The sequence below is a fragment of the Chironomus tepperi genome, unplaced genomic scaffold (assembly GCF_022539635.2).
Source record: "Chironomus tepperi strain 1889 unplaced genomic scaffold, CSIRO-AGI_Ctep_v1 contig_319, whole genome shotgun sequence".
Lineage (NCBI taxonomy): Eukaryota > Metazoa > Arthropoda > Insecta > Diptera > Chironomidae > Chironomus > Chironomus tepperi.
Genome location: NW_027226441.1, coordinates 372,622 through 392,982, shown reverse-complemented (window position 1 = coordinate 392,982; position 20,361 = coordinate 372,622). Strand labels below are relative to the sequence as shown.

The 20,361-nt window shown below is 31.0% G+C and overlaps 1 protein-coding gene across 1 annotated transcript; it reads left to right on the top strand.

Annotated features, from left to right (window-relative positions):
• Window positions 1–2,392: 2,392 nt before the first annotated feature.
• LOC139092979 (very long chain fatty acid elongase 7-like) lies at window positions 2,393–19,531 on the top strand. The gene is made up of 4 exons (XM_070643557.1): window positions 2,393–2,529; window positions 8,068–8,208; window positions 17,929–18,253; window positions 18,773–19,531. Exons 2-4 carry the CDS (start codon window positions 8,068–8,070, stop codon window positions 19,255–19,257), a joined length of 951 nt encoding a protein of 316 aa, XP_070499658.1. The 5' UTR covers window positions 2,393–2,529; the 3' UTR covers window positions 19,258–19,531.
• The last annotated feature ends 830 nt before the right edge of the window (window positions 19,532–20,361 follow it).

Here is a 20,361-nt window from a genome sequence, read left to right as displayed (position 1 = left end):
ACAGTATATCAAGATCCAGTAAGATCCAGGCCCATATTTATACAGTATATTAAGATCAGTAACATTCAGACCATATTATGTACAGATAGGATATTACCAGTATATCACGATCAAGTAACATCCAGGACCATATTTTTACAGTACATTAAGATCAGTAACATCCAGGACCATATTTATACAGTACATTAAGATCCAGTAACATCCAGGAGTCATATTTATACAGTACATTAAGATCCAGTAACATCCAGGACCATATTTTTACAGTACATTAAGATCTAGTAACATTCAGACCATATTTATACAGTAACAAGATCCAGGACCTAGAATTGTATTTATACAGTATATTAAGATCCAGTAACATCAGGACCATATTTATACAGTATATCACGATCCAGTAACATCCAGGACCATATTTATACAGTATATTAAGATCCAGTAACATCCAGGACCATATTTTACAGTACATTAAGATCCAGTAACATCCAGGACCATATTTATACAGTATATTAAGATCCAGTAACATCCAGGACCACATTTATACAGTATAGCAAGATCCAGTAACATCCAGGACCATATTTGTACAGTATATTAAGATCCAGTAACATCCAGGACCATATTTTTGTTACATTAAGGATCCAGTAACATCCAGGACCATATTTGTACAGTATATTAAGATCCATTAACATCCAGGACCATATTTATACAGGATAGCAAAGATCAGTAACATCCAGGTTATTGAAATTGAACAAAATTAACGAATTTTTGAAGATTTGAATGTAACGGTTTTCTTAGAATTCAAATTTTTGCTAAGAATATCCGCGAGAAAATCACTTGTTATATTTTTTGTCTTACTTAAATATCCTGAACAGATTGATATTATAATATAATTAACAATTTATATTATTAATCGATGTTTAATTAATCATATGAATTATTTTCCAGTTTCATAAACAGTCTGGTTAATGTAAATTAAAAATATACATAATTGACAATGGATTTTTTCAAATTTTTTTCCCATAATAAAAATTTTAAATTAATTAATTAAAATAGGAAGCGATTTAGCGATTAATGATGACAAATATCAAATTGCTCTCGGAACACATACGTATAAAAAAATTCAGCATTATTGGAGCAGTAGAAGTGATCGAAAAAAGGTCACAAATTTTGAACGTGACACAAAGACAGACAGAGCAACAATAAAAAAAAGACTGTCATTCAAACTTGCACAGATCAACTGTGATCCATGGCCTTTCTTAGTCTTAAACTTGATCTATTGCTGGCTCCTAATTACCAATGTCATTTGCTAAAATTTAGCTAATGTTATTAATTCTGTTCTACAAAAAAAACTGTCACTCAAAATTGCACAGATCAATTGTGATCCATGACTTCCCTTTTTTGCGTCTTAAGCTTGCTCTATCACTGGCAACCGCTTGTCAACTGTCGATGCGGAATGCATTAACATCTGTTTCGACAGAATCAAAATTGTGTCTGAATGTTGTTATTCTAAATACTTCTGGTAATAAATTATAATTACATACTTAATTGATGCCTACAATAAAATCGAAAAATGGATTTTGAACATTTTTAATGCAAGAGGTCATTCACTCATTTATTTTGCAAGAGTTCAAGGATATTCAAAGGAGAAATAAAGTATTTTTATATATATTAAGTATTTTGATGAATGCTAAATAGCCAAACCGCATTGGATTTTCCTTTTGCATCATTGATTAAGATTAAGATCTTAAATCCTCTAAGTGTGCTAATAAACATGAATTGCGACACATTTTATAAAGTTATTAGCAATAAGGAACACTTTTACAGTATCTATAGCTAATTATTTCTTCAAAATTCGTTAATTAATTTAAGCTTCAATAATGCATATAACATTTAATATTTATTTAATAACTACTGAAAAACATATGATTCTTGAAAAGGAATCGACTGAGACTTAAACTCTTGATTATTTACTGAGACATAAAAAATGTTAATATATTTTCTTACATATGTGTGCGAAAAAAAAGCCTCAATTTTTTTGTATGACTATGCAAATTTTAAAAATTCCCCAGAAAGTTATGGATAAAATAATAAAATTAAAGTCAGTGAGATAAGTAAGCCTTCCTTATTAGTGCGAGATCCAACAAATTTGAGAGAGAAGTTCTGCCTCCAAATGTGCGAATTAAAGCTTTTTGAGCGAAAGAATCTTTGGAAAACCCGAATTAGAGTATAAGCTAGCATATTAAGTGCGAATATACATTCACAAGTACAAGGGCCGCTGCTCTTAAAGTTTTTCTTTGATTTGAAGTAAACATGTGATTTCTGTATATTGAGAGGTGAGCATAACCCATATATTAACCAGCAACGATTCATACTACTTTTTGTCAGTCGACGGTTAGCTCTCACGACGAGCAGTTCGTGCAACGGAAAGAAAAAAATAATATTAAATTCGTTTTGAGTTTAAGAAGAAAAAAAGTGTGTGAACCATAAGAAAATTTGTTAAATTAAATAGTTACTTAGTGAATTAAGTTCAAGGTAAATTATTACCAATAAGAACAAATAAGGAAGATTAAATGACATTTATTAAGGAAATGCAGAAAAGAGAGTCATTTTTGTGTTGTTGAATAACTGCCAATAAACATGAAATCCCGATACGAATTTATAATTTAAGATGATTCAACATCATTTAGACTAGTTTATATTCAAAATTGGTCAATTTAAATGACCATCATTGAAAATATTTATAATAATAAGCTTCGATTGACGGTGAATGTGCAGCAATTGTTTTTGAAATTCGATTACATGAAATAAACTTAGTGACTTTGCAGAATTTTGGGATTTTTTGTTCTGCTTCAAGACAAGTTTTTTGTCATTGTAAGAATTTAAATTAAATTAAATTCAATTTATCAAGAATTATATATAATTAATAATTTTAAAGATTTTACGGACAATTTAGTTTTACCTTTTGATCAGTTTGTCATTTTGAAGTCTTAATATCAAGACAGTTTATAGAAATTCAAACGAGTTTTCGAAAAAAGATAAAATAACAATTTCATACCGGAATTCGTGAAAAAAATATCTCGTGAGCCAAAAAAATAAACAAAACAGCTATTCATTTTATACAAAATAAGACCATGTCGAAATATGTACAAGAATCATATTAATTTCTTTTTTTATTCAAAAGTTTCATTTTTTTTTTGCAAAATTTACAATTAAAATACTTGCAATTAACCTTGAAGTAGCATCTAAAGTTTTGGGTAAGGTACCATTTAGATAAAAATCATACTCAACTTCAAGACATTGAATGAAATTTATTATGCATGCCTAGCGAAAAATCTGGTTTTGGACACGTCTTAATTGAAAATGTGTTTTTATCTCATAAGACCTTACATATTAATATATTCAAATAATTTCAATAAAACTCAGATATGAAGGCATGGATAAGGTTGTATTCAAAATGCAGCCAATCATCTTTTGAGCAATACTCTTGTAAACAGAGTTCAAATCTGCTCGAATCGATTTTTAGTCACTAAATTTTTCAACTTTCTTGGAGTTATTTTGACAAAAAAAAATCCTTTCACAATAAATATTTTCACAAAAATTAAGAATATGATAAGATCGCATTGTAAACTCAAGTCAATATTTTTGTCGTAATAGTATAGGCACACAAAAAAAAGTGAAAAAAATATGAGAAAACGATTTGTCAAGTCCAACGTAATCTTACTTTTCTCAAAAAGTATACCGGTTTTACCAAATCTTATTTGATGCTAAGGGCATTACGTTAGCCATTTTAAATGAATATTTTTGTTTTAAAAAAAGTTGATGCTGAGATTTTTTGCAGTAAATTCTTTTTGTTACATGTATTCCCGAGGGATGCAAATGATTTAGTTGTACTGGTTATACTAGTTATGGACGCAGCCATATTGACGCCTAATGGAAGCGACTTCTTTTTGGTATTAATAAAAGAGGTTTAGCGAAGCTTTAAAAGCTCTGTCTTCATTTGTGTCACTCGGGATTATAGAATATTAACAAAAATTAATAGTCTTGCGCAACACTTGCAATTATTCATGTTTCCGGGTATTTCTGAAATTTTATCTGGGAATCTTTCAAACGAGAAATATAATACAATAAATTAGTAAGCAATCAAATAAGCATCAAACGAAACGGAAGAATCATTCACAAATGACATTAAATTTGGGGATTGCAATTTAAACCACAATATTAATTTTAAATGAATTTTTCATGATGAAAAAGCTTAAATTAATTATTTTAAAGACATCATCAATTAACTCCGAGCGACAAAAATAAAGAAGACGCTACGGAATCTTAAAAGCTTTACTGGACGGCTTTTATTAATACCAAATGGAAGCCGCCTCCATTTGGCGTCCATATGACTGCAAAAAATAGGCAACTTCCATTTGGTGTTAATTAAAAGAGCTTTAGTGGAGCTTATAAAATTCAATGGTGATCGTTTGTGTCACTCGGGAACGACACTAAACATATGCATTCATTTTTTAAGAAATATATACAAATATTACTCAAGTTACTGAATTTTAAAGACCAAAGCTCCAGTTTTCATTATAATGTCAACTAGATAAACAGACTCGGCAAATAATAGGAATTTTTAGATGAATCGATATGTAATTAAAAAGTTTTCAAATATTATTAAGCAGGCATTATACTCGAGTAATAATATTAAACAAGTACTGTTCAACTAAGATGGTAATTCAGTAAGACAATATTTATTTTTATTAAAAACACGCAAAAAGCGAATACCTACATGAACCAAAATGATTTAACCTTGAATCTTATCTCTCAATGTGAAATATTAAAGACTTTAAATGAGCTTAAAAAATGAAAAATATTGCAAATAAATTCATGTGTGCACTAAATGTAGTTTATGGACCATAAATTTAAACTTAACAGCATACCAAGCTAGTGAATTTATGAAAAATAAATATAAGGAATATTAATTTCAAGATGTGAGCATGAAGTTTTGTCCAAAAAAAAACTTATCACATTCCAAAAGTGACTAAAAGTTTAAGTTTCAAACATTAAACTGGTTTTTGACTCGTGCTTTTCGCAAATCTGTCAAAACAAACTAAAAAGTTTCTTTCTTTTTTTTTTTTGATGCAACAGTTTACATTCTGTGAAAATAAACTGTTATGATGAAATCTGGTAACAATAACATGATGTCTTTAATTAATTCGAGTTTAATGTTGAAATTAAATAAAAAATGTTAAAGTGTTGAATTTTTAACAGTTGAAAGAAACATTTTTTAATTAAATTAATTCCTCATTCTGCAAAACTTTGACTAATTTCGGACTTTTAAAAAATATATCCAAATCTGCGTTGTATGGGCAGAGTAGACTATGGGATATCGAGTCATATATAGGCAAATTTGTTAGTGCAAGAGCAATTCCTCTGTGGCCGAGTGACTAGCTAAAAGACTGAATATCTGTGTCAATGCTTAAGTTCGATTCCAACCAGATACCGGATCTTTTAATCCATTACATATAATGATATTGATTTGTCAAGGAAGGATTCACACAATATCAATGTCACTCAATCTTAATAGTGCAAATTTATTGCTTTTGATTGACATTGATACATCACATTTTAGAACTTGATGATTTAAATTTATGAAATCATCCCATACACTCGCTAACCAAAAATCTGTGATTGAGAAACTAACTTAACCACGAATATCGCATTTTAATTGATGCTTTCAATTCCGAGAAGTCGCAAAAAAACAGTACTAATTAATAAATTAGCAAGTCGGCGAAATTAAACTAATTATTAAGTCTTCCAGTATGATGTAATCATAATATTTTTTGAGGTCATAAAATGCATCCAATTAGAAACTGAATGAACTTGAAGAGTTCTATATACGAGTAAAAAATACAGTAACTCGAATATCCTCATGAAGCATGATTCTATTTTAAAGCGTGTTTATTTGATCTAATAACTGAATTACTTTGATTATTACCTGACTAAGCTCTTTAAAAACATATTAGTTTTATCTTTCATCATTTCCATAACTGACCTTCTTGTTATGGATATCAATGAACAAGAAGAAAATATTCAAAGACAAAGAGAGTTCTTCGATCTTTTTTTATGAACACCTTCATGGCATTTCTAATTTGGTATTTTTTGCAAACGCAAGGTGAATGACACAAAAATACAGTTTAGAGATGGCAAACATTATTAATAGTAGAAATCATTCAGGTGGTCTTCATCCCGAGTGGCACAATTAGGAAAATCGAATTTTTTTACGGAAAAATTGGGCAAAATAAGCAATAACAATGACCTTCCTTACGCATCTAACCGTTAATACGATGAAGTAGCGTTGTCCTAGAGAACATGCTGTGCTGTTCGGACATTTTAATCATCGAAAATTAACTTGACAAATTAATTAATGCGTAGATTAATTATTCATTCTGGTAGTTGGTAGTTGGCGATTTTCTTAATTTGATCCAATAGTAAACAAGTGTTTTTAAGGGGATTTAAAACAATTAAGTCAAATATGCTAATTTGATGCGTGTATCGGCACTCGACAAAAATTAAACTAATATAAATATTTTGAAGTTCAATAGCATTTGATTAATATCAATTTTAACAACATAAACAGCAACAGTTTTTGTAATGTTATTCAAAAGTTTATTGATCCATTATTTTTGGTTCTTGTTGCAATTTTATTTATTTACTTTTATTACTCGCTTTTTTCGTATTCATTCATGGAATTAATTTGTCAATTTATTATTCAACATATTTGACTGTAACTTACAAAAACTTACATTAATTAATCAAATGTTCATAATTAACAAGAGTTACGAAATTTATGTGCGAGATTAACGTCCCGAATAGCATAACGTGTTCGCTAGGGCATTTCCATGTCACCATAGTAACTGTAAGACGTGAATTTGTCTTGACGACAATGCGATGACTGATATTGACCCGTTTTTATGGATAAAAGTGTTGTTCGCTATATTTTGCTGCTCGGAAACGGCGACATAATAAGACGAATTGATTTACTTTATATAAAACCATTACCTCTGATGTGATTTTAATGTAATGATTATCAACATAAAATCATCGACAAATCAATCAATTTTAAAACAACAACAACATGGACCTTGATTATTAAATTTCTAGAAGCAATTCAGCGACTTATAAAATTGTGAAAATAATGTGCAAAGTAGATTAATTAGATTAATTAACAAATTAGTAAACGATGCAATATTGAACATTATAAGGTCATGATATTGAAATATTTTGCTATGGTCTGGTGTTAATTCTAGCTATAAAATCATAACAAAATATTGTGCAAAAATTTACAAAAAGTTATCAAAGATAAGCATCATTATGGCTGAAGCATACTCTTAAATATCACTAGAGAAAGATATTTTAAGTGAAGCTTGAGCCTTTCTCTCAAAATCAGGATGATTGAATTTTTCAATTGTTTACAGTTCTTAATAATCGAGCTAATCAAGCTGTTAGTAAATATTTTGATAAAAACATTGACCTATGAAGCTAAAATTTAAGTATAACTGGATATCTGAAATGATTCAAAAACTAGTTTGGGGTCCATTCACTTGTTGCGTAACGCGAAGTTCGAATTTTTGACAAAAAAAATCTTCGCAGCTGCGAACTGCATAATCTGATAAATTTGAATTGCTTTATAGTGACGATATTAAAATACTGAGTATACAGCACCCCTACATGCTTTTTGGTTTTTAAAAAAAAAATCGAGAAATTCCTGTTTATTAAATGTTTTGTCAATTTAAACTAAAATAACTCTCTATCCTGTTTCCTCATCTCTTTTTGCTCTTTAAACAAACAGATGATTTACTTTCCCGAACGACTAAAATGAAGAAGGCTTTTCCACGGAGCTTTTAAGACTCTGCTAAAGCTCTTTTATTAACATCAAATGGAAGCCGCTTAAATGGCAGCCAAACGGTCTTCTTCAGTTGTGTCGCTCGGGAATAGTCCACAAGTGTTGCAACATATGTGAAGTCATCTGATTCAACAATGTAAAATTTACTAATACAATAATCTATTATTAATTTTCAGATGAATATTGCTCACAAAATATACCTTGGTTGGCAGGACCTAATGAATAACAAATCAGATCCAAGAACAACAAATTGGTTTCTAATGTCATCACCGCTTCCTACAATTATGATTTGCTTGTCATATGTCTATATTGTCAAGGTACGTCTTTGTTTATTTTTCATCTCTTTTTTGTGTTCACTCTGGTAAAATAGATAGTAAATCAACAATATTATTCTCTCTCGTGCGTCCATCAATGATTGTGTCTATTTCAATGAAAATTTTTCGAAGATGCCGAATATATGTATATTTGCATGAGTTCAATGTCAATAGCATGTTAACAAATAAAGAATCAATAATAGTCATACGTTTTATGAAATTGGCTTACTACATAAAATAATTATAATATTCTACAGCTACTAAATCATATTATTTCATTTGCTATGAGGAAATAAAATGCGGAAAGATTTCAATGCTAGAATACGCAAGTAAAGATTGATCTTGTAACTGTAATATCAGGCTCATATTGAATTTAATATATATTTTATTCTCATAATTTATTGTATTAAAATGCATTTAAATTAAAATATTGAAATAGACTTACAGTTCAATAATATGAAGCTTTTACTTACTTATTGATCTGAACGCTGACCATACAGATCAATTGTCATCCGTCGCCTCTCATATGTGCCGTCTAAAACAAGCTCTATTGCTGCTTGCCAATTCCCGATTCCAAGTACAATACTGTCTTAATCGACAGCTTCCTTCCATGAGTTTTTCGGACGGCAATATGACCTTTTGCTGTTCACAAAGTCAAACTCTAATAAATAATATTCTTAAATTCTCTTTGTAGTAGGTTCACTTACCATGTCACGCTTTAAGGGAAGGGGGGTTCGAGATATTGTTACATCTCGAACAATTGCTCAGGGAACGAGGGTCGATTCTTTATGTTACATAATAAATGAACAATCCCTAAATAATCCGATTCATCATATTTCAAACATTTTTTCGCGCAAATCTAACAAAAAGCTCCAAAAACGGAAGTAAATGTGCAATAATTTTTACTTAATTTTTTTAAAGCTAAACTTTATACTGCTGAAGTTTACTGCAAATTGTATAATTTTTACTTTTTATGTAATCAACAACGGCCTTGAAACTCTTTTTAACCTGCTATTTACTGTTTAAGATACACATTTTGGTCTACTTTTTGATGAAGCTTGTATCTTTTTTAACACATTTTATTTAAAGAAATCTCTTACTGCTCGCATTTTTTCATACTTTGTGTTTACATACATACATACATGGTAGTTAGCTTTTTCTTTATGTGCGCCGCACCTAGATGAGATGAGAGTTAAAACATTTGGGGAATTTTGAGATGAAATTAATTTGTTTTTTGGGTAAATTACCAAATAAATATGAATATGGAAAACTTGACTCGAAGTCGGCTCTGATTTTGTATGGATAAATTGACTCTGGGCGACTCTAATCAACTCTACTCCATTCAAAATTCGAGTTGACTACGAGCCCTGATAGAAATTAATCATCTTAAATGCGCTCTTATCAGGCAGTAACGAGATGAAAATTGAATATTTTTCACACTTTATCTGTATTTAACCGGCAATATTTCTCAATCATACTGTTGCTATTAACCACTATTACTTTTCCAGTTTAAATATTTATACATGAGTTTTAATGTTGACATTCAGAGTATGTTTCAAGTTGCAAGCTGTATTCATTACATTAGTGGTAAATGTGCAACAAGACATAAATGGAATTACGTATTGCGAACTTTAATTTCTTGAATGAAACAGATTCTTTTTTACGATTTGTATTTTTTTACAGATTGGAATTTGGAATTAGAGAAATATTTTTGCAATTTTTAACTACCTATATTGGCCAAGATAGGAAACAATTTTTTTATTTTCTGAAAGATTTTAACACGCTTTAATTAATTGGATTAAGTTGTAGCATATTAATAAAAATTTTATTAATGAATGGATATTCTTTGCTTATTAATCGTAAAAAATTAGTTCGTGGGGGTTCTCGGGCGATAAAATGAAGAATGCTCTACCACGAAGCTTTTAAAGCTCTTTTATTAACATCATGGATTGGCACTGATCCCTCTATAGACTGAAAGAGTTCTGACGCATTCTCACTCGTTAAACACTTATCAGCCACGAATCGCTCTAGAGAAGCTCTGGATCACAATAATCTGAAAAGGATGCCACAAAATATGAAAAATGTAAATTTTAATTGTACTTTCACTTTTTTTTTTAAAATAAACTTTTTATTCAAAATTTTTAACTTAATTATGTACAGATTTAAATTAAAGGCTGACTTAGCCTTCATTTAGTTTTTGATTTTATTTTGAAATTGTTTTGCTTTAATTTATGTTGTGGTTTATTCGGTGTTTCGCGACGCAAGACGAGTCTAGCAAAGAGGGTATTTTTGCTTCAGTATGTAGATCTGGATATCCTTTCATATCAATGTTTTGTTGAATCTTTTGAACTCTGTATTTTTGTAGGAAAATGCCACATAACAGCCTAGCTTATAGATGAGAAGTTTGTTTCAACGTCGATATTGAGTTCCTGCTGATGAGGGGATAAAGATTTGTGCAGTGTGAGCTCCGGGATGCTTTAAACTCTCTTGTTAAAAATGTAGCTTCGGTTTCCCAATGTTTTCGTTGAGGAATTTTTGTCTCTAATTGTAAATTTGACATAAATTTTCCAATAATTGTTTTACTTTCCAAAAAGTTGACCATAGAATGATACAATGCAAACTGCGAAGAGTGCGTGATTGTTGGTTGTTTCTGCTTACAATATCATATGTGTATTTGTACGAAAATTGCTATAAAAATGAGAACTCTGAAAAGTTCTTTCACTTAGGAAAGATCTTACATGGTAGTGGAAAAATTTGCTTTTAAACAAAGACCGTTATGCCAGACTCTGACCTTCATTCCTGTTGATTTCTTCCTGCGTTATTAAAAGATTATCGTCCTGTGCGAAAGCCACACTGTTAGTCAAATGATGTTGTTATCCTCCAATGCTCGTTTATTCTACAGAAGGGAACTGACTTATTGGCCTATAGCTGCTCATTTTTGCTGGTTTGCCAGTTACATCGGGATTACTTTAGCTTTTTTCCAAACTACACGTGTTGATGATTCAAATATTCGTGGAAGATTTTTGAGGAGTATGTTGTTGACATCGTCTATTATTTTTTTCAGAAAGTTCTTGCAAAACTATTTTCTCCTTCCAATGTTTACTGTCCTGGGTATGTGAAGAGTGGATTTTCGTGAGCTTTACGAAAATAGTCACTTTTTTTCAAGTGAAATGTTCTATCAAAACGGTGGCATTTTTGAACCTTTCTTGCACACTTTTGGTTTGATGGTTGGATTTCTGAAAGCCGCTTATTGTATTTTTGACTTAATTTTGTCTTTGAACTTTCTGTAGGATGTTTAATTCAGTTTTGATTTGATTATCTCTGCTACGTTGCCATCTTCGTCGAAGACTTCTTTTCGTCCTGATTAAGTCTTTGATTTCATTTGTCGATTCAAAGTTGATTTTTCGTTTTGTTTCTTGAATCCATGATGAGTTCTGAAAACTTTGATATGATGTTCTATCCACGGTGTTGCACGGGTTTTCCAGAACGACGAGTTATATAAGATTTAAATGTTGGCATTTCTGTAAAGTGCATATCTGTAAACTGTGTTGTCTGTTCTGTCAACTTTTGTTGATTTGAAAATACACAGCTGGTACTCATTGCTTGTGCATTTTAGAAAGTGTTCACTGGAATTTGAGAGCATTAATTGTTGATACAGATTTTCGGATCTTCTGGATAATACGTTGGTGAATCGGGGTAGTAGAAACTCCCCGGACATATCCTGTAGTATTGTCCCGGCTTTGTTTGCTACGTTGCAATTCCACTCTCGATGTTTTGCATTGAAGTCTCCGTAGATGTAGTTTTCCAATGTTTGTTATTTTGTTGATGTCATCTCTTAGATGATCGTCTATTTCCTTCCTTTGCTTCCTCCTGGAAGATAGACGGATACTTATTGATTCGTTGATGAAGACTTAATACATTCTATTAGCTTTGTGTTGTAACTTGGTTGAAGCTGATGTTTTAGATTTCTTTACAATGATCGCAACACCACCTTTTGGTCTATCAATGCGATCAGATCGATGAATTACGTAGTTTTTGGTTTTAGGAATGTTTCCGATATGCACGCAACATCAATTTTGCATGCTGAGGTAGTCGAGAAATGCTAACATTTATCTGCAAGGCTGTTATTCCAGTAAATTATGATTCTTTGGTGACTACAATCCATGTTGACTCATGTAGATTTTGGCAACTTTTTGGCCGATGGAAAGGTATCTGACTTTTTGGTGATGATTTCGATGAATGAGTTGATGAAGAACATGCATTCATCGATTAGTGCCTTGGGCTGGTGACTTTGTATTACACTGGATGAAGGTTCATCGACCTTGTTTGTTTCCATTAGTTTGAAGTCTAGGTCCATAATTTCTACAACCTGGTTGAGTTAATTGTTATTGGTCTTTGGCTTTGATGTTGTTATTTCCATTCCTTCCCCTTCTCCTGTTTCTTCGTGTTTTGTTTTGATTTCCCTGATTTGAGGGTATGATTATTTTGCGATTTTAAATTTCAGAAGCTGGTTTTCTAGATGTTGTTGGTACCGGTATATCCTAGGGTCTTTGTGATGTAAATTGATCAGATCCGCCTGATCGTTCAATGTTGGTGGAGCATTCTTTGTTGTCCAGCAGATTTCTGAATTCCTTTGTTGTCCAGCAGGATTTCGTGAATTCCTTTGTTGTTCAATTTCGGTTGTTGTCGTTCATATTTAGCTTTCCACATTATTTGTTTCCTGATGTTGCATTCTTGTGAGATATGTTTCTCGCCGCAGAAGTGAAAGTTTTTCGATTGGGACCTTGTTGGTTTCAATCAAATGTAAGGACAGGTTTTTGAATCATGCTGTTCAGAGCATCTAAACAGATTAGTGGTTTGTTACAACACCAAACTGCAAACATTTCGAACAGAAAGAAGGTCCGTTACGCTTGTTGTTGTATTTAGCCCATTTTACTTTGCCGTAACACAGTTAATTTCGAAGGTGCCTTCCTGTACTTTATTAAAATACAGAAGGTAGTTCTTATCGTCGTTATTTTCATTGTCATTTTGACAATTTTAACTGGTGATATTTTTCCGTTTTCAACTCCTTTTCCAAGTCTACGATCTCCATCATTGGAAGTACGTATACACGAATTTCATCTGTGGTTCCAAATAGGTGTGAAAGTGGTGTTGTTTTTCTCTGAGGAATGAATCTGTCGTAGTCGTCCCAACTCTCCGTTGAACAACATCCTTTTTGAATCATAAAACTGGTTGTTATCTGGTTCATCAACCTTCTGATCTCCTATCCTCCACCACTAGTTATATGGATCGGTGGTGGTTTTGGTTTCTGCTGTGATGTTACGTTGTTGTCTTTCGATAATGAATATTTCACTTTGTTTTGGTTGTTCTGGTGCTTTGCTGATTTCTCCGCTGAAGTGAACAATCTGTCATCGTACAGATTCGTTGGCATTTGAGAAGTCAAATTGTTTTTTGTTGTCATCTTTCTTTTTGCTAGCACTAGTATCTTTTTGGCTGGCGCACTGAAGATTTCAAGTTGGCTGCGACGTTTTTCTGCCCTTAATGGTTGGACGAATTGATCCATTGTTGTCTGTTTTGTTTTGAGATTTTCCATCTCAATGTCATGTTGCTTTTCGTTGTTTATATCCTCGGTTGAGAGTTGTCACGGGTGCTGAATCTTGTTGTTGAGATTCAGGTTGTTTTTCCGAAAGTTTTTGGTTACTTTCCTCGTTGTTGAGATTTGTTGTTGTTTCTACCATTTTGCCGAACAAGTCAAAACACGTCTGAACAAGTTGAACTGAGATTCGAAACTTTAATCTCTGTTGTTGTTATCTGGAGCTTTTGAGAATTTTGAATTAATTGCGGAGCGAATCAAAAACACGTCTGTTCCCTTTGACGGACCGACGTGTACTCCTTTTAATTGTACATTCACATAAAAATAATTGTTTTATTTCCAAAAAGTTGACCATAGAGTGTAAACTGCGTGAAATATTACGAAATATTTATAAAAATTCTTCATTGCGTTTGCTGACTTTGACCTTCAATTGCGTTATTAAAAAAATTAAATTAGTCAAAAATACCGTGTAATAAACAGACAAAATGAATTTTACAGCTACACATGTAACTTAATTACAATCATTGATTTATTTATTACAGAATATTTATTGAAAAAGATTATCATGTAAGATGAAATAAGACAATGTTGCCCAAAGTGTGTGCCGCGGAAGACTAGAGTACGGTCAATTATTTTTTGAAACGTCATGAACCGTATGTCTTGTGCGGTTTCAGTCGAGACTTACCATCAAAGTGTGTGGTTTCGGTAGAGGCTTACTACCAAGATGAATTATGGCGCAAAAAAGTTTGGATAATACTAAAATAAATTAATATTTTGACATTACCCAATGTCGTATATTTTTAGGAAATACCAAATGGCGATCAGTTTTATTGATGACAGATCAATTTGCTTGAATTGTTTAGGAATTATTATGCACAGAAGCGTAGCCATGGGGATCATTGGGGGCATTAGAGCATAGTAAAGGGAGGCCATTGGGTGCATGATTGTGTACAGAGTCAGTTGTAAAAATATCAAATTATTTGATAATTGCCGATTTAATTTGCATTGCCTCAAATTATTTTATTTTCTTTTAATTGGGGTTTCCAATAATATTGAAAAATGTAATTTAAGAAGAAATTAGCACCTTAGTCATAATTTGATATGGTTTTCAATTGAATAATTAATATTTCTGATCAATAAAGTGCGAAATAATTAACGAATCTAGAAACAATAAAAATAGTACTCAATAGCTTCATACATATTTCGACTGAGAACGTGATTTTAATGCAAAATATAATAATAATTTCCTGATTGAAGTTCAATAAATTTTGCTATGACTTGATTTAATTTATTAAGGTAAATTTTTATGCTAAATTATTTGAATATAATTATAATGTATTCAAGATCATCTTTGTTATCAGAATAATTTGTCAACACAACTTAATTCTATTTTACTTTGGAACGTTTAAAGAATATTCAATTATTACCTGTGTGTACATGCCTTATTATTGTTTTTGCATTGAATTCTGTTTCAAATCTGAAACAAAACATTTTACAATAAAATTATTCTTTTTCTATTTTATTGATTGGCAATCTGGACGTTAGCAGACTGTCAGAAAAAAATTATTTTAAAATCATTCTAATACCCATTAAGTTTTATAAAAATAAAACAGAATGTCTATAGAATGTCTTTAGAGAACTAGGGGGAGTTTCATTATTATGTTATACAAAAAACCGGAAACCAGTGGTGAGCAATCCTTTTTGAGCCATGACACACCTTAAAGCTACCTTATTCGGCACTCGAATATAGTAAATCTGCCCAACTTTGTATTAATTGAGCTTCTTTAGTTTGAAAGTGTTTAAACTTGGAATTTTGAAAAAGTTTCGCAGCACAACTGAGATTCTTCACAACATTTATTTCCTTCGTGATACAGGTTGCCCACCACTGATTTTCAAATTGTTGCAAAATCATCTACTCAATTTATCATCTGAAAATTAAACACTTTAAATGAATGACCCCTTATTGACCCCTATCGAAAATTATAAATAATAACTTATTTAGATTGAGATGTTCATAGCTAACTGCCAATAGCAGAATTGCTTACTTTTCTGTAAAATCTTTTAAACGGTCAATTAAAACACAAACAAGGATTGTTGAAAAAGCCCATTTTTGAATGTAATTAAGCACATTGAAGGATTAAAGCACAAAGCTGTAAAATAATGCGCAATTTTTTTTTTCCAAATGGTATGAATTTTTTTGCCCACATTCAAATAATTATTGTGCTAAACAACAAACGTTAATTGACTGAACATTGATTGGTTTACGAAAAAAATATAAAAATTCCATTAAGTTAAAATAGGAATGATCAGGTATTTTAACTAACATCATTTATTTTTAGCATAACAAACATGTGATCTAATTTCATACACATTTGATATGCTGATACTTTATAATAAGATTTCAGACGGTTTTTGAAACACTTAAATAAGATGATTTTGCTAAAGAATTGAGCAACTTGATTTTTGCTTCCTTATATTCTTAAAATGAACGTAATAAGGGAAGTTCAGACATTATATTGAATATTTTAAAAGTCTATAATTTTTAGGGGTCGTTCGCTTATTTTGTAACAGTCTTAGAGGATAAGGGGATTGGTATTTGTTAGGCCTCAATCTATCCCGAGTGGACAACAAAAAGTTATAAAACTAGTTGATGGGAGGTTAATCTAGAGTTGACTTCTAGTTCTAACGTATTTTTGTCCAACTGGATATCCTGTTACTATTGTTAATTAGATTTTTGATGTTACGCTTCAGGTGCACGGTTCTGAATTTGAAAATGTTTTTCAATAAATTAAAAGTATATAAAAAGTATTTGTATGATATTTTAAGGGCTTAGTAAACATAAAGATATATCTATAAATGATCATTAAGGAACTTGTTAATTTATTCAGCTAAACACTTGCGTTGACTTTGATTAGTAATATGAAAAAGCCACTCAAACGTTTGAGTCGTTTTGAGTACCAAATTATGAGCATGTTTGATAAATCATGAGCATTCGTATAATATAAACACATTATATATGGATGTTAACTCTTTAACTAAGTAATATCTTTATGCCGATTATAAATGTAATATTAAATTCCAAAATTCTAAGTCAATACATAAGTAAAGATTGTATTCTCTTTAGACACAACTTCTTAAGAATCACAAGTGTTTAAAGAATGGATGAAATATTAATAAAATCTTGATAGAATCTTGTACCAATTAGGTACATAATCAATTTTATAATTAAACATTAAGAGCAATAATTATATGCTTTCAAGGCACAAATAAAAAATATAATTTATAGCTGAAATATGTGAATATTTGACTCATAGCTTAATAGCATTTGGCAAAGTCAACAATTCTCCAAGATTTAAGATATATTTAATTACAAATTACTTTGAGTACGGACGTACTCGCTAGTTCTATATTTCAAAACCAGAAGCTTACATCTGTATTCAGAACATTCTTCTATTGAGCTTAACATACAAGAAAAAATTATACTATTAATATTAAAACGTGTTTTGTATTTTACTCTATTCTCATGTTCTTCCTGTTATAGTATAACAACCCAGGTAGTCAATGAGACAACATTTAAATGCTCTTCTTGTTACACATAACATGTGACAAATTGGCGTATATTAATTTTTAAAATTGTAATGTCCTAATTCTCACTATTTAGCACTTAATAGATTAATATGTCAAGAGATTACACATAACTATTGAAGTTAGGCAATAAGTAATACAAAACTGTCTTTATGAGATGAAATCCAATAATATGTAACTTTTAGGCATTTCTTAATTCGTAAGTTACAATTAGTTAATCATAAACTTTTGTAATCAGTCCATTGTACTACTTTATACTCTCTTTATGTTAACTTTGCGCAATAAAATTGACATTGAATTTTCAAGCACTAACTTTTAATGCAACTGTAAAAGTGAAAATGATGCATATTTTTAATATAAATTAATTAATTGCATCAAAATCATTTTACGATACACTTTGCATTACTAGCCAATGGCTGAGCAGCTATCTCGAATGGCCCCAAAGCATTTTCGGGGTCGTTCACGTTTATAGTCAATTAGAAACAGAGCGGAAATAACATAAACTTCTAGAATTCTAAATAATATTTTTAATGCTTTATTTACAGGTGGCCGGTCCAAAGTTCATGGAAAACAGAAAACCATTCAAGCTTCGAAAATTTATAATAATTTATAACTTTTTGCAAGTCCTATTCAGTGCGTATTTATTTTATGAAGTTGCATTTTCTGGATGGTTTTCCCATTACAACTGGAGATGTCAACCTGTTGATCGTTCACTAAGTGAATCCGCAATTAGAATGATTTATGTATCATGGTGGTACTATTTCAGTAAATTTACCGAATTCTTCGACACATTTTTCTTTGTATTGAGAAAAAGATATGATCAAGTTTCGACATTACACGTTATTCATCATGGAATTATGCCTTTCAGTGGTAAGTACTAAATATCATAGAATTGAAAACTGTCATATGTTACTTGGGTGTCATAAACGAAGAAGCCTCCACTAAAAAGATTCATGAAGGCAATTCTACTATCACAAAATGGAAGCCTTCGATGTGTTTCATCCATATCGCTGCCAACCCGGCCGACACAAATCGAGAATGATCTGCTAAACCATGTGAAAGACTAGACCATTTGGCATCAATATACAGGTAAAATATAGCGGAGCCTTCTCAATTATTGTGGCTCAGGCAAATATAGGCGACTTTCACAACAGTCCCGTGACGGAGTCTTTTTCATCTGTGTCGCTCGGGAATCTAAAGTGGGGTCGAATTTGCTGAATTTGTCGCTGATGTATTCTTGCAAAAAAAGAAATTCCAATTAACAATTAAAATTCATTAATGAATGAATTAAATGAAAGCTTTCATGATGACAAAAAATTTCCAATTTTAATTTTAATTTAATTAATTAATTATGAAATGTTAACAATATTTTTAATCATTATTTACTAGTTTGGTGGGGAGTTAAATTCATGCCCGGCGGTCACAGCACATTCTTTGGATTCCTCAACACTTTCGTTCACATTGTCATGTACACATACTACATGCTGGCTGCAATTGGACCACAAATGCAAAAATATCTTTGGTGGAAGAAATACTTGACACTTTTGCAGATGGCCCAATTTGTTGGAATTATGGTTCACGCATTTCAACTATTCTTCAGTAATCCATGCAATTACCCAATGTCATTTGCTTATTGGATTGGTGGACATGGAGTTTTGTTCTTCTTCCTCTTTAAGAACTTTTACAAACAAGCATATACTGTTAAAAATAAGAGAAAAGCAGATGAAGATATTAATGCTAATTCAATGAGCAATGAAAAAACTGAATCCTGTGATAGTAAACAAATGTCAAAGTTTGACCTTAATGGAAATCATGCATTTGATGCTAATCATATGAGTAACGGAGATGCTTTAAGAAATAGAATAACAACATAACTGTCTGAATGTTTAAAATGATGAGATAAATGAGAAATTCGTTTACTTTTTCCTGTCTTTTGTGCTCACAAATTATTATAAAAAGAAGATACAAACATAACAAAAGTGGTTAAAGTTCATTAATTGCAAACTGCATAAATAGTTTTAAATATTTTTTTATCAGATTTTTACAACTTTACAATAATTTATAGAAAAACTTCCATTTAAGAATTAAGAAAAAAAAATTGAAAATAAAAAAAAAGCTTAAATCTTGGATGAAGATGTGTACTTAAAATGAAGAATTTTTATTTCAATTTTGAGGTTAACAAGATTATTTATGTACTTTTTTACAGGATTAATGACACTTATCAATTTTTGGGTCATGGAATTTCACTTTATCTTCGATTGAGGATGCTTAAGCTTAACTGTGACCTCCTTATGGCTGACAAATAAAGGCGGCTTCCATTTGATGTTAATAAAAGAGCTTTGGAGGAGCTTTGAAAGCTCCTTGGAGGAATCTTCTTGCTTCATGTGATTCCAGAATGTGCTAAATAACTGTTTGATATTAAGCAATAATTTTAACGACAAATGACATTAATTCCGTTAGCAAGCCTGGCCAACATCATAATTAAATCCTAAAAAACCCAATTCCTTAATGTGTGAACTGTGCTAATATCCAACAACACCAAATAAAGCCTACCCAAAATGGTAGATGAAATCATTATTTTCATCTTCTTCGAAATTACAGTTCAAAAGTTAAAAATCCATTAGTAATGGAAAGGACAAGAAATAACACTAATGTATATAATACATCCATTGACATGAAAGATTGATGAACTTGTGCTGTGACGTAAATGCTATAAGAATGTAATGAGTATAAAGAATGTATATGAATGTACACATATTAAAACCATGAGTTTCAAATTTCCAAAGTCAATTTGTCAGCAGTTCTACCTTAAGACTAATAATATTTTTTTTGAATCACAGCAAAAAATGATTACCAAGGCAAAAATGCAAATCATATTGGACTTTCTAAATAAACTTGTTGGCGATATTTTAAAAATTAAATTTTGCATCAAGTCTAAAGTCTAAAGTCTACAGATGTTTGGCCCACATACGTGAATA